Source organism: Nematolebias whitei, chromosome 3 (assembly GCF_014905685.2).
Source record: "Nematolebias whitei isolate Nwh7 chromosome 3, NemWhi1, whole genome shotgun sequence".
Taxonomy (NCBI): Eukaryota; Metazoa; Chordata; class Actinopteri; order Cyprinodontiformes; family Rivulidae; genus Nematolebias; species Nematolebias whitei.
This window is the reverse complement of record NC_056500.1, coordinates 13,650,864-13,666,292: the sequence shown is the minus strand read 5'-3', so window position 1 is coordinate 13,666,292 and position 15,429 is coordinate 13,650,864. Positions and strand designations below refer to the sequence as shown.

At 39.2% G+C, this 15,429-nt stretch overlaps 1 protein-coding gene across 1 annotated transcript in view; it reads right to left on the bottom strand.

Annotated features, from left to right (window-relative positions):
• Positions 1-7,263: 7,263 nt before the first annotated feature.
• Positions 7,264-15,429, bottom strand: part of syde2 (synapse defective 1, Rho GTPase, homolog 2 (C. elegans)) — a 48,918-nt gene continuing 40,752 nt past the window's right edge. The window contains exons 6-8 of the mRNA XM_037698012.1: positions 13,423-13,604; positions 13,080-13,311; positions 7,264-8,093 (exon numbers count right to left, since the gene is read on the bottom strand). Of these exons, the coding sequence (XP_037553940.1) occupies positions 7,426-8,093; positions 13,080-13,311; positions 13,423-13,604 (1,082 nt within the window). The 3' untranslated portion in view covers positions 7,264-7,425. The remainder of the gene's footprint in view (positions 8,094-13,079; positions 13,312-13,422; positions 13,605-15,429) is intronic.

The window sequence follows — 15,429 nt, the reverse complement described above, 5'->3', positions numbered from 1 at the left end:
CCCCCCCCCCCCCAAAAAAAAAAAAAAAAAAAACAGTAGAAAGGCTGAGACCTGAGTAAAATGTGTTTATAGCCCCCCTACTGACGAGCACTGTGTTTGGAATGTGCACTCTGGGTCTGCAGGTCGCACCAAGGTTTGAGTCTCAAAATCAAAGTTGGTCCTTAACTTCTTCCTGAACGTGTTCATTAACGCTCCTAGAAATTAGGCTTTTGGAGTCACTAAGATTTATTCTGAAAAGGTTTTCTTCCCTTCAAAGTGTAAAAAACAACAACAATTAGTGCATTTTATTTTTGTAATCACTGCACAGCAACATTTAACTGAACTTGATTTTTTTTTTTCAGTTCATTTCAAACATTATCATTAAACTCAAAAAGACACATCTAAAGACCTGAAATATCGTATACACAAACTTTTTAATAATAATGCATTTTTGGTACTATTTTACTATGCTGAAGTATTTATTAATGTTTTCTGAGTTTGAAAATGCATTTGAAAGCATTTTTAAATACAGTTCAAACATTGAATCAGGCTGCTTAAAAATCATTTATTAATGGTTTATAAATGTATTACTAACCGCAACGTTAGCTATTTTGTTTCTCTTTCGGCTGCTGTTTTTGGTCGTATGTCCTTCCTGTTGCATCCACAGTGGACCAGAGGGCTGCCATCAGGGGACTTGAGCTGATGACCTTCCAAACACAGGCTCACCTTCCCTAACCACTGCTCCACCACCCCCCCAGTTGTAGCTACACATTTATACCTATACGCCATTGTAAAGTGGAAGTACAACTTTTAAAATTCAGTCTTCATTAAGATTTAGCCCGACTAAATGACTGACCTTTTATGAAGCTAATTACATCTTAAAAACTAATTATCCAAATACACACCCCACCCCCGACCTAAATCAGAAAACTGCAGGTTTTAATGGAGGAAGAAAATATATAAGTTCCAAAAAAAAATAAAAATAATCATCTGTATTCGATCCAGTTGTTGTTTTTTTCAGCTCTTGTTGTTGTCACTGAACTGACAATAAAATTATTTTCTACGATTTTTTTTTTTTACTGTTGAAGTGGCGAAAAAGAAACTTGACTTTTATAGTAAGATTAGTCAAAAGTTATCTTTTTAAAACTATATATGTACTTTTTTTATTTGCTTTCTATAGTGTCTGTGTCTATGGTCTGTGGAAATATGTTCCCATTTAACATTTTAGGAAACCCACACTGCTGTATCGTATTTACAGTCCTCAACCAAAGCAGCCCGACACTTTGGGTTTTGTGACACAGTGATGGTTTGTCAAGTTATACAATGTGTGCATTTATTGTCGCACCATGCTGTTTTTATTAACTTTAATCTGCTTTTAAATTTCACAAATTCTAAACTAACATTTGATTTTTTTTTTTAAACCTAATTAAATCAATTTGATTTGTTTAAACATAACAGAAAAAGACTTGTGCACAAATACTGTATCTCAAAACTCCTCAGTGACAGGTCAAATGGCCGTAAATGTGTAATATCTAAACATAAATGTAAACATCCTACCTGTCCATGGTGCATGGTGCTGTAGCTCAGTGGTCAGTTCTGCAGTCTTGTAATTCTGAGGCTGCAGGTTCGAGGCCAGGTTGCTTCATGAAGGGCATCTGATGTAAAACAATTCCCGAGTCTTTCATGCGAGTTCGCTCAAGGTGAGTAAAAAAGTAATGTCCACAACCTGGACTTTGCACAAAAATGTCTTCTCTGAGAGGTTGTGTCCTGTGTTTTTGACCATTTTTGCCAAATATGTTTACCTGCAGACTCTGTCCAGCCTCATGTGGGTCAGTCATGTAACACAAACTTCCACATTATTTTCAATATAGCCAGTTAAAGGCTTTGTTTACATTGAGCGCATACCTGCAGTTCCAAATTTCATATCAATAAATCTAGAAAAACACCTTCAAACTGCACCATCTGACATATTTCAGAGTAACAAAGCTAACATAAACGCTGCTGAAGGAAAAAAAAAAAAAAAAACGAAAGGTGAGGCAAAGACAGTGTGCTCGTTGTGCGCCTGGCCGGTTGACTTGCAGCCATGACGGTGACTCAAAGGTCAGCGAAGATTAAAAGAGCGCATGAGAAGACAAAGGCGAGGAGAAAAGGTCTGGTTTCACCTGCAGGTGGCTGTCAAGGATGTTTACCTAACAAGACTCGTATCGCTTCTCTCCCAAATTAGAAACGAACAAAAGTTCAGCTCAGTTCTCTCCTTCAGACCAGCTGACATGGAGCGGCGACCCTGACGGTCCGAACAGGCCCGGTGCTGTTATGTCTGCCTCTGTGTTCACGGTGGGAATCCACTCTTGCTTTTATTGGAACAGAAAGAACAGCTGTGTGGCTCAAATGCAAACAAAGTACTAGTTTGGAGCCAGCACTTGAATCTAAATATAAACCCCTGATCCAGATGTTTACAGATGAAATTCAAAAGGGTGTTAAAAATACTTCAGCTGGATTCAATCGTTTTCATTTTAGGCCACATAAAATATCCAAAAATCACTTTACAGGACGGACAGGAAATCTTTTCTGTAAACATTTTCAAACCGAAAGTGACAGAATCTGCACATTAATTCCAAACTGGATGGTTTGAGGTGAAGTAGATGTGGGAATGTAAACATGGCTGTACGATGCCGCAGGTTTGTTCTTCTTCTCACAGAATCTGCTCAGTGCAGCCTTGAACACGACCTGAACCGTCTGAAGTGACATCAAACAGGACTGAGAAGTGCTGAAAGACTCCTGGCAGCTTTGACTTCTCGTGCCGTTTGCCAGAAAAGACACTTGTCTCTGTTCTTTTTGAGTTAATAACTCATTTTGGGAAAGAAAAAAAAAAAGCTTTATGTCTTCCTGCATGCCTTGATAGTTTGTTTGTGCAGCTGTGATAAAAGGAGCAACACAGCAGATTTTACTTTATGCCAAAAATGCAGCTGCATGCTGGGAATGTCCCAGAAGCCTAAAGTCGCTTTGGGAGATTCCCACAAACCAGCAAGGGCAATTCCCCGAAAATGTATCTGAACTCAGCTGAGGCTGGGTTACAGTGTTTCCACAGCCGAGGAGAGTCTGAAGCAACAAGGCAAAGTTACGATGACCCTTTCCCTTCAGATTCCAGTGGACAAAAAAAAAGGTTACAGAAAATGTCGAGTCATTTCGCCGACTGTTTGTGTTATGGAGCCACGAGCTGAAAACCAGGCGTGTTTGTAGAAAGAGATGGTTTTATGAATGACAGGAGGATGTGTAGATCAACACAAGGCCGTAAAGATTCACTAAAACGGTCCTTAAAGGAGAATAAATGGTTTTATTTGCCAACTGCTTGATCAAATCCGTTCAAATAAACTCATGGAAGGGATGATTTACCAGAATTTAACATGTTCCTTTTAAAAAATATTTAAACTTTGTGTCTATAGAGCTGTCAAACTCAAGTTCAGATACAGTCCAGCTGCCAAAATTACCTTCAGTTTGAAAATCCAACACGTTTCCCTTCCTGAAGGAGGCCGTTGTTTGAAGGTTTAAAGAAACAGGACATTATTCATGATGTTAAGTGTTGATATTTCAAGGTCGTGAATGTACTTAATGGAAACCCATACTGGGAAATATTGAATTTCTTCCAGAAACTTGACCAAAATGTATTTTTAAAAACAGACCAAGATCATTTATGTTAAGAAAATGGTTGGTAAAGGTTCACATCAGAGAACATGTGATTGACTCTTAGCAACTACCACGCCATATCTGAACATTCACGGATTGGGCTAGACTAGCTGTGGCAGCCATGTTGAAATGTGTTGACTTTATAAGGTGATGAGTTACAACTGATGATGACTTTTTAGGAGTTTCACTCATATGTGATTACCTTTGCTTTTGGCAGCAAACAGTAAAAAGATAGAATAGAAAGAAAAGCACAACATGGGAATGTAAAATAATACATTTTATTATGACCATGTGATTTCCAGGATCAACAAAGCACTTTTCTGTTCCATGACACTTTTAAGGGTGGCTCTTTCTTCTCTAAAGGACACTGGAGACAAGTCAGGAATGATTGACACCATCTAAAACACAACAAGGCAGATGTTTGCTTATGTGAATGATTAAAATGAAACTTGTTGACAGGATTTGAACTGGATTCATGCCGGGTGCAACACACTGAGGTCACACATTTTACTTTGCAAACTTTTAACTTCCAAGAGCCTCTTACATTAATTTATTCGTGCTGGAATGCTTCTTAAATTTAAAGTTCAATCTGCACAGATTAAAAAATAAATATGTAAAGGACTTGTAAACATGAGGCTCTGGTCACATACAAAATGGACCGACAGCTAGAATACGGGAAAAATATGAACTAAAATCTTTTTATTTTCCTACATAATTTTACATTTGATATTAAAGAGTATCTATGGAAAGAACATTTAACCTGGTTGTTTACAGATATGCTGTTTACTTAGACACAGTGCAACAATCTATGCATGATATATATATATATATATATATATATATAAATTTCAAACAGATCTAATGAAAAAATTCATTTTTTTAGGTGATTCCTTGTATCAGTTTCATAGAATATTTTGCAAATTTAAGTTTTCTATTAGTTATTTCTTCAAAATTCACAAGTTTTGGTTTTTAAATTAAAGGTATTTCTATCCATATAAATCCAAATTTAACTTGTCCATTGAGTAAAACAAACTATTTAATTTTAGTTTATAAAAGTGGAGGGTCAAACCTTTCGACCACGCTTCTGCTTCTGTGATCCTTTGGAAGAAAAGTCAACGAATGCAATCATCAGTTTATCAGTCACACATATGAGCATACATTACAAAATAGTCTTATTTTACATATAAATATAAAACAATGGCGGATGAGACAGAGCCTTGCTTAAGTCAGTAAAGCTTTTTGACCATTCAGGACCTTAATAAAAACAAACACTAGAAAAGAATATGTTTATTCCACCAGAGACACAAAATGCTGTCAAATATATACACAAAATAAAATCACTTTACTTGTAGGAGCTCAGTTGTGTCATATATTTTACAGCTAAAGTTGTACCAATAATCCAGCACATTAACATGTGTAGCTCAGAGGGAGCTCCAGGTCAACACTACAAGGTTTTTAAATACACCACGAAAATATATCCTGTAAAAAATAATACACTCCCAATATATTTATATAGTTATATACATATAGGTTAAATACTGATCAATTTTAAGTCCCTGGATTGATGAAAACCTCCTTTATCGCTTTAGGCAGCGAGCTAAGTCATGCTAACTGAGGCCTCCTAGTTTCACAATTGTGCTTCACAACGTCTGTTTTATGTTGTTTTTTTTATCAACTTTAGCTTATTTGTTTTCTTGCTGCAGATGAGAAGACTAGTACCACGTTTATATTGGCTGATTTTATGAAACAGATCAAATGTAGGAGTGAACAAAAGGCTGTCAGGCTTTTATGCTAAGCTAACCACTCTCTGTCATGTAGGAACTATTTATTTAGAAACAAAAATGGCATCTGTGTTCTCATCTAAATAAAAACAAGAAATCAAATAAATGAAGTAATCAGTTATTGCCCGCTTAATAATCCAACATATCTGTGGTGCGTCTGCCGTATCTGTATCAAATGAAAGGCTTGTACAGCAAATACACATTTAAAAAAAAATCTATCTTTGAGGTTTCACGTGTCTGTTTCTCACTTTTTTTTTTCAGATTACAGCCAGAATCAATTGATTTGTATGAACCGCAACAGTAATCAACACCACTGCTCGCCTAATAAGTGCATTATTGTTGAATAGCGCGCTAACTCATTAAAAAATTTTTTAAAAAAGCTCTGTGCTGCTGTAAAAAATGGGAAATCCACCCTTTAAAATAATGTACGCCTTGTCTTCTATACAATATTGATTTATTTGAGCTGACACTGTTTACATAATTAAAATAAATGAAAGTTGCAGCTTTGGAATAAATATCCAATCTTCTCGCTGGTTGCAATAGGACTTATTTAAATATTACACGTTGTCCTCTCACTGAGCCAAAAATGTTTTGAGGTTGGCCCAACAACACCCGAGTCTGTGTCCTGTTTAATTTGAGTGCATTTTTTATTGCTTTCAATAATAATTCAAGGGAAATTAGTCTTACACTGACTTTACAATCTTTTAAATGCCACATTTGTGACAGTACTGTTCCAGAAATCTACTATCTCATAAAAATCTTTAGGGTATTTAACGTATTTTACTCATTGCAAAGTCATGAAGACCAGACAAAAAACATTTACAGTAGTCCCTCATTTATCGATGGGGGATCTGTACTCTGAAGCCCCGAAATCCTTCCCACACTATTGTAATATTCTAAACAGTGTTTCTAAACACTCTAAAAGAGCACAGAATGTCATGATTTCAGCTCCCTGCCTCCTCTGCTCTTTGCCATCTGCAAGCGCTCTTGGCCACGCCCACTTCTCCGCTCTGCACAGAGACCAGCTGATCAGCTGCAGCAGGAAGCTTATCCTGCAGTGTGGGTTGCACCAAGGTGCAGTAGATGCTAAATAATTTATTTTAAATAAAAATTCCATGCCAATCGTGCGGCTCATCCATCAATCAATCAGCCAATCTCATTTTGAAAAACCGCGATAGAGCGAGTCCGTGAAAAGCGAAGCGCGAAGTAGCGAGGGACTACTGTATAAAGTTTGCTTCCAGTCAAAATCAGTGACTTAAGCTTCCATGTGATTTCTGGTGCAATAAGCAGAGTGCTTTGTTTACACTGAGTGCAGACCCGCATTTTATATTTTCATACAATATATATCTGGAAAAGTATTGTTGTAAACTCTTTCAAATTGCAACATTTCATATAGTTCAGGATAACCTTTTTTTTGTTTAGCATGCTTGATTTTTGACTTTGCAATGAGTACTTTAAAAAGAGAATGCTTGAAGAAGGTTCACAGGTTTGTTGTAACTAAATATTTGGAAAATACTTTTCTTTTACTGGCTTCAGTTAAACAGCGTACCTCATAGGATCACAGCTGGTACATTGATGGCTGTATCGAGCTCAACGAAGGTGACATTTTTATTTCAGGGTGGAATTTCCTCTTGATGTACCACCTTCACACAATTAAGGCACCTTGTAAACCCTCGAGGGGTGAATGGGTTCTTCTAATAAGAAGAAAAGCAACAACATGGAACACAGAACTGGACCAACAACAAACCAGTAAAAACAAGTAAAACATCAACCATATTGGTGGTAGTGGGGGGTGGGGGGGTGGGGGGGATTTTATGGAATGTTTATGGGTAAGGTACAAACACTGGAAGTGCCCCGTTTCTTAGTTTTTGTCTCGTTTTGTAACTTTGCACAGCAGCACCTCCCGCCACAGGCTCTCCATGAAAAGCTGCAGCTGTTTCAAAGCACCAGAATCCGTCCCAGCTTTAGGAGCGTGCAGCGGTCAGTATCCAACGTTGAGCTTGTTTTTGTTGAGCTCCCTCTCCAGGTTTCCTATCAGGGTGTCGATGCTCTCCTGCAGGTCCCTCAGGTTCCCCCTGTCCTGGATCTTCATGTAGGCCTGGTAGGTGTGCTCTTTAGGCAGTCGAGGCGACAGGATGTGGTTAAACCTCCTCTCCTCTGCGTCCTCCTCCTCTAATGAGTGTCTGTTTGAAGTATCTTTCATCTCTTCATCATTTTCCTCCTCCCTCACCACCTCCTCTTTTTGAGGGTTCTCCTGCACAGCGGGATCAGACGCAGAGCTTGGGACCGTCTCCTGTTTGTCTTCCTCTGCTGTGTCTTCCTGCTTGTCCCGGACGTCTTCCGTTGCCTCCGTGTCCTCGGAGGGCACGTCGTCGTAGTCCACCTCCTCTTTGCTGGCAGGCGGCGGCATTTCAGAGGGGAAGTAATTTTCACCACAGGTGCTCCAGTCGCCAGCGTAGCGGTTGCTAGGGCTGTCCAGACGTCCCGGCTTGGGCCTCAAGACGCCAGCCATGTCTACTTCACTGAAGTTCAGGACCTGGGGGCGTTCTTTCCTCCGCCGCAGAGGAGGAGCTGACAGGAGGTCAGAGGAGGCCGGAGCCACTGAGGCTGCAGGGGGGTGACAGGACGACTGGTCATGGGGGTCCACAACTGACAAAGAGACAAAGAGCAAAACTAGTTAATCAGCTGCTGCGTGTTCAAACAATGAAGACAAATAATGTTTTCGTAAAAACTGCAAACCGTCTGTTGAAGGTTAATCAAGTCGTCATCAAGCTTAAAGCACAAAACATACCCACAACCCAACCAGCAATCATCTCATCCAGGATTTAGTCTGTTGAAATCAATTAAATATTGGCATCATGTGACATGCAGGCTCAGTGTAAAGCTAAAAGTGTTTTGTTTTTTTCCAAAAATTGTAAAATTTCTTAATTTAAATATTTAGTATGTTTACTATGTTTCATGTGAATAAAAAATGGGATTATGAGATTTTCAACTCTTTGGCTTTATTGTGTGAATGTTTATGAAGCATTCACACTATTGTGATCCGATTTTCTTCTGTACGTTTTTCTGCATCTTTTTTATTCCACAATTTTTGTCAAAGTCAGAGACTCTGACTCTTTTTGTGCTGTTTTTGGGCTAATTTTTGTGCTATTTCAACTAATACCAAAATGTTCAGCTCTTTCAGGACTATCCTGCTATGACTTTTGGTATTGGTGCAACTTTAGCTTTTTGAAATATTTTGCCTTTTCTGCCACTTTTCTCTCATAGAAAATGAATGATCTCATTTTACAGCCTTCAAATCTTAAGATCTGTTTACAACCTTTTCTTTTATTGCTCCTTTCACATTTTGTTCTGGTTCAGCTTCTTTCAGCTTCCTTGTGCAAAATTAAACTTTATTTTCAGCTACTTTCAGCTAATGTCAGCTGTTTTTTTCATCTGTTTTGTGCTCCTTTCAGATTCTTCTTGCTAACTATGTTTCTTCCAATTTCATGATCCTTTCAGCTTATTTCTGCAAGTTTCAACTATTTCTGCTATTTCAGCTACTATTTAGCTGTTTTTATGCTAATTTAAGCTTCTTCTTTTTTAGCTAATTCTCATTTCAATTTTTTCTGTGTAATTCAGCAAAAAATATGTTCTCTCCACTTTCTTCTTGTAATTTCAGCTTCTTTCTGCTTTTTGAGCTACTTTTTGGCTGTTTTTTTTATTATTATTTTTTGCTATAGTCAGCTTTTTTCTGATAATTGACACTTTTTTGTGCTCATTTCTGCTTTTTTTCCGTCTAATTGGACAAAACTGTGCTCTCTTCACGTCCTTCTGCTAATGTAAGCTATACCTTTTAGCTAACTTTTCAGCAATGTTTAGCTAATTTCAGCTGCTTTCAGATAAATTCAAGTCTTTTGTGGTCATTTCTGCTACTTTCAACCTACCAGTAATTAATTTATTTCTGATAATTTCAGCTTGTTATGCTCCTTTTAGCTTATATCTTCTAGTTTACGCTTTTTCTGCTATTTTAGCTACTATTTAGCTGTTTTTAGCTTTATCAGCTAATTTCACTTTTTTTTTTTTTTTTTAGCTCATTTCAGCTCCTTCCACTTCCTTCTGGTAGTTTAAGCTTCTTTCTGCCTTTTCAGCTAAATTTCAGCTATTTTTTTCTTTTAATTTCAGCTTCTTTTTTTTTATACTAATTTCCAAATATTTGTGCCAATTTCTGTTAATCTAAACCTCATTCAACAAATACCCATGTGTTCTTTCTGCTAACTTAGGCTTTTTCTTCCATTTCTGCTATATTTTAGCATGTTTTTAGCTCATTTCAGCTGGTGTTTTAGCAAGTTCTTCAGTAATAAGCATTCACGCTGCATTTTCAAATGAAATGCAATTTCTTCAGATTACTTTTATAATATCTCAGCTTTTATGGAATTGGGGTTGTAGCTTGTGTTGCTCACAGCATTAAATTATAATGACTTCTTCTAGCAGGGTTCATAAATATAAATCAGCTTTCATTAGAGTTATTTTTAGTGGAAAGTAGTTACAATTAAAACTCAAGTTAATGAATGATCACCAAGAGCTGGAACATTGTGTCAAAGCATTTTTGTGAGCAGCCAAACTACAATCATTTATAAGGCAGGTGTTGCTTAATGTAAAATCTGAACAAACCACCACACACTGAGATTCTGTTGCCAGTCGTGCTGTTTGTTATTAACCAAGTGACTAAATCAACCTTAAAAGTTAACCAAAGTGACGCCATGTTTGGAAGTCATTAAGGAATCATGTGAATGCAACATGAAAAGGAACAAGGAGCACTCGAAAGCAGCGTACCTACACTTTTGCACTTTTCTAGTCTTTCCAACAGGAACTGGGAACAAAAACAGACATTTTAAGTTGCGCTGCAGTTTATGTTGCCTGTTGAGTCAAGGAAGAGACAATAAAATGACATTTCAGCTGGTTTCAGAGCTGAAATGCTGATGAGTTATGAGCCGTGTTGGCTTCAGTTCAGTCAGCACGTTGGTGGTGTTTAAGTGCGGTGGGTGCACACCTCACAACGCTCCTCAGGCTACAGGTTTAACCAATTATCACCTGAAACAAACAGAAATTATCCTCCTGTCAGAGACACCATCATTTCATTTCAGACATGATTCATTGATGACCTCAATTAAATCATTAACTGTCAGCAGAAAACAGAAAAATAAATATTTGCTGTCCCTATAATTTCAATATTTCTGGCTAAAGCTGCAGGACGGAGAAGAAAGATTTGTACTTTTTTACTTTATGAAATGTTATGTTCTGTGCCTGAGTGGTAAACCCTATCTAAATGTTGTTTCTAAAGGACTGTTTATCCGTGTTTATCGGTGAATCTGAGAGCTGGTAGCCGGTCCACGAGGACTTCTGAGTGGGAAGGCGCCGCCGTACGTCCGGCGTTCTCTCTGGAATACACCGGGACTTTTTTCATCCAGATTTGGACTCAGTCGGTCCACCGTCTGGTCCTGTGCTGGCCATCTGAAAGTCCGGCTGCTGCCAAAATGCTTTTCGGTGCTCAAGGGCTGCACAGAACTGGACCAGAATCGGAGCAGAACTAGCAATGTAACTGAGCCGCTGTTTCTGCAGAGTTAGTGAGTAAATTTTGCAGTACTTTGCAGTTAAAATGAGTAGGTTTAAGAGTTTAAAACGTTTGTCGCTGCAGGGTAGGTCTGCAGAAACAAAACCAAGTCAGACCAGAACCAAGTGGAACTGAGCTGCTGCTGTTCCGCAGAGCTGGTGAGTAAAATTTAGTAGCTACATTTATGTATGTTGTTAAAATTACGTAGGTTTGAGTTTAGAACATTAAGAACATTGCAAGTGTGTGAGAAGGGTTTATAAATATTAAAATAAATACTAAAATAAATATAACGTTTTTACTTTTAGGTTTTTCACCTATCGCGGGGGTGTCTGGAACGTGACCCCCGCGATAATTGAGGGACTACTGTACATAATTGTTACAAATGCCCAAACGCTGCTTGTTCAAGTGATACGATGAGGCAAATAAATCTGGTCTTCTCAGATATGAACACAGACTCAACACACACCAGGGCTACTTGCATTTCTTTAGTGCACGTGCCCTCCTGCACTTCCTGTAAATACCGCCCGTGTGTTTCCCACCAGCAGCCATCAGATGCCCTTGTGTTTGTGCAGAGACGTGCAGCAGAAGCCCAAGCGACAGAGCCTTGCTGGGTTTGGTATGTGTGTATGTGTGAGGCGAGAAGAGTCGGCTGAAAATATCCTATAATAGCTCTGGGGGCTGAAGGGTAAGGTTAAGTCTGGAATGTCTTTAATTACAGTCCAGACGTCCTGCGCTTCGTGTCAAAGACGAGGTTCAGAGTGGAGGTGAGGGTGTAAACAAAAGCTTGAACCTGGAATAAAAAAAAAATGTCTGAGTTATTACATCACCTGAAAACAGGAGTCTGGATCTGTTCTTAGTTATTGTTTGTCTTCAGGTGTGACTTTCTAAAAAAAATCCATTAAAAACAGTTTATTTCTGTATGTTCCTTCTCTAGTTCCTGAACAGCTGAGGGTGTTCTGCTTTACTGGTTTCCAAAGGTCTGGTCCAATGTGGGAGTTAAAAGATGCAGTTTGGCACAGAGTGAACATCTGGTTTAACGCTGCAGCCTTTAGGTGCTCAGAGGTAAACAAAGTATTTTAGAGATAAAACTTGTGGTGTGATGTTGAAAATACTTTTTCAAAATGCTGCAGGGCTGCGGATTAAAAAAAATGTGATAGCATGACATAATTTAGTCTAATTTTGTGTCTTTTCCATTATGTAACAGAAAGCTAATTTCGTTTTTACGTACTTGGGTTGTGTATCTGAAATCTGTAGCAGATACGACACAAATCTCAATAAACTGCAAACAGTTTGATTCATTAAAGATACATGAGCAGCAAAAAAAAAAAAAAAAGATACAATACAATTCAGCATCAGATACGAAGCATCTGGACTTAATCCCAAAATTGAACTGGGACAGATCAGGTATTTTTCATAATCTACAAACAACTTGTTTTTTTTATTACCCAAGTTCAGAACAGTTAAATTATATAAAAAAATAAAAAATAAAAAGTAGCATTTAAAAAAAAAAAAAAACAAGTCTGTTGGTCTCAGCTGTATAAAAAAATAAACCCAATAGACGAGCAAAAACTCGCTGCACCTTTTATCATCACTCACGACTGAAACAATGGGCAGGTTCCGTCATGCGTCTCACGGCACAGACAGCTGCGCATGCGGACAGATGATCTGCGCAGAGTCAAACTGGTACTGATGGTTTCTCCTTGGTAAGTGATTTATCTCAGGACAGAGGGGCTACGCCTCATGGATTGGCTTTTCTGGGCTTGGTTCTGTTTAGCTCAGCCAACCATGATGAAGCACTTGTGGAAAGAGCCAGCAGATGGAGGCTGGTGGCTATCAGCCCCACCCGTACCGTCTACAGCCTGCAGGATCAAAGCTGCCCAGCCCCCGTAGGAGTTCTTTGTAGAGCTGAACCACAGAGCTGCTAGTGATTTGTAAAGCTCCTATATAAAGACGAGGCGCATGACTTGAATGTAAATATGATTCTTTCAAGCTGTGACACCTACTATGTAAAAGAAAAAAAAAAGGGGGGGGGGGGGGCTCACCTGGCCAAAGCTGCAGGAGGTAGTGCAGGACTTCAATGTGCTTTTTGAAGTGCAAAGCGCTCGCCAGCTCCTCAGAGTCGATGAAGACGCGGTTGGTGTGGCAGGACGCCTCCTGACGCTGGCTGAGCAGCACGGGGCCGAAACACACGGCCAGGTTCTGACATGTCATCTTGTTCACTTCATGGTAGGACGCCACAAGCTTCAAGTGGTCAAGCAGCTTCCGCAAAGTCATCTGACGCGCACACACAGAAGCCCAGACAAATTAGACGTATTATTCTGATTAGTAGCTGCAGCAGTACCACCAGCTGCAGAGGCAAGAAAGCAAACGGGTTTTGTTGCTTACCCTCTCCACCTCTGGCAGGTTTTCCAGCAGCCTGACGGTGTACTCAGAGTCCGCCTGATCGTTCTCGCACCCCGCTGCGCCCATTTTTAGAGGTCTCACAGCCATGGTGTCCAGCACGGCTTCATACAACGGTTTGTTGATCAGAGGGTAGGGCAGTTCACGCAGGTAGTCCTTCAGAACTCCTGATGAAGGAGACAAGAAGACGGCAGAGGATGAGAAACATGGCTAACAGCTCAGTCTGGACAGAAGGGTTGAGTGAAAAGAGTCACACCTGTGACCATGGACTCCTGTAGTCCAGCAATTATAGCTACAGAAAACATCAAACCCACACTGTTTGTCTCCACTAAGACCCTGAAACATCACTGGTGTCTTTTCATCTAAAGCAAATGAGGGAAAAAAAAAAAAAAGGTTCCTGGCAGTGTGACAGCTCTTTGTGGTGTCTGCTCTCTCTCTCCCAAGAATGAAGCTGGGTTAGTTTTCAGGGAAGGCTGTGGAGGAGTGGGGCTATAATTAGCTACACTGGTCGTGCTTCAAAATAATCAATATCCCCTGCTAATTACGAGTAATGAGAAACAAACACAATAAAAAAAAATAGAAGTTGCATTTTTGTAAAACATTAACACAAAATAATGCATAGATAGGCCCGTCACGATAACAAAGTTTTGTTTTCATGAGGTCGGCCTGTTAGATTAGCTCGTAGCTTAGCTTCTCAGCTTAGCTGCTTTTAATCATCCAAATACACAATTTTGGACGGTTTAAATGGATTTTAAAGAGAAAAGAGAAAGGGAGAGGTCAGTGAAGAGCACCAGAGTTTAATTTTTTTGTCATCCAGTGTCTTCAGTAGAAAGAGAGACACACGAAGAAACGATAAAGCGGACAAATGAAAATGAGGTTGATCATTTTCATTCATTTTGATTTATTGTTCATTGCGACAGGCCTAATAATACATCTAATTTTTCCCAACGTTAACCTTTATCTGAACATGGAACAAAAACGACAAGTTGAACATTTATCCATCCATCCATCCATCCATCCATCCATTATCTTTACCCACTTCTTCCTTTTTGGGTCGTGGGGATCACTGGTGCCCATATCCAGCTATCACTGTGTGAGAGACGGGGGGACACCATGTCACCAGTGGGACACCAGTCCATCACAGGGACACATAGAGACAAACAACCAATCACTCACACCTAGGGACAATTTAGAGTTACCAGTCAGCCTAACATGCATGTTTCTGGTCTGTTGGAGGAAACCGAAGTACCCGGAGAAAACCCACGCGTGCACAGAGAGAACGTGCAAACTCCACCCAGAAAAGTCCCGGCCGGGATTCAATCCGGCGACCTTCTCACTGAGTGGCAACAGCTCTACCAACTGAGCCACCGTGCCGCCAGTTGAACATTTAAACAAAAGTAAACGTGTTTTGGTCTTGCAAACAAGGAGAACTGGGGGTGTTGAAGGTGCTACATCACCTCTTTGTGGATGACATGAACTATGTAAAAAAATTAAAAAAAATTCACAAAAAAATAAATAAGAACCACATTTATTACAGTTTTGTGAGTAAATAATCCAATATTTTCATGATAATGACTTATTAATGGTGAATTAAATTTCCTGTTTGGTTGGTCTGTATAGTTTTTTTTTTTCTAACTTCACACGTTCACAACTCCCTCCACAAACCACGTTTTCACAGCTATGCTCACAACTAAAGTAATATGTGAAGAGCATCCTAGAAGAGTTGCGACTATAAGAGCTTTCCAGAGTCTTGTGCTGGACCGTAAGTTGTGAAAATGATTTTTAAATGTGCTGCTTTAGAATGTGCTCATGTTAAAACCCACAAAAAATACAAACAAATACAGGACAAATGATGACAAAGGAAACTATGTCCATTAACTCGTGTGGTTAATGGGCACTGAATCATTAAGATAACTGGATTAAAAATAGCCAAATACATTTTTTACAAACTAAAGGTGGGGAGAGGAACTGGCAGACATCTTACAAGTAAAT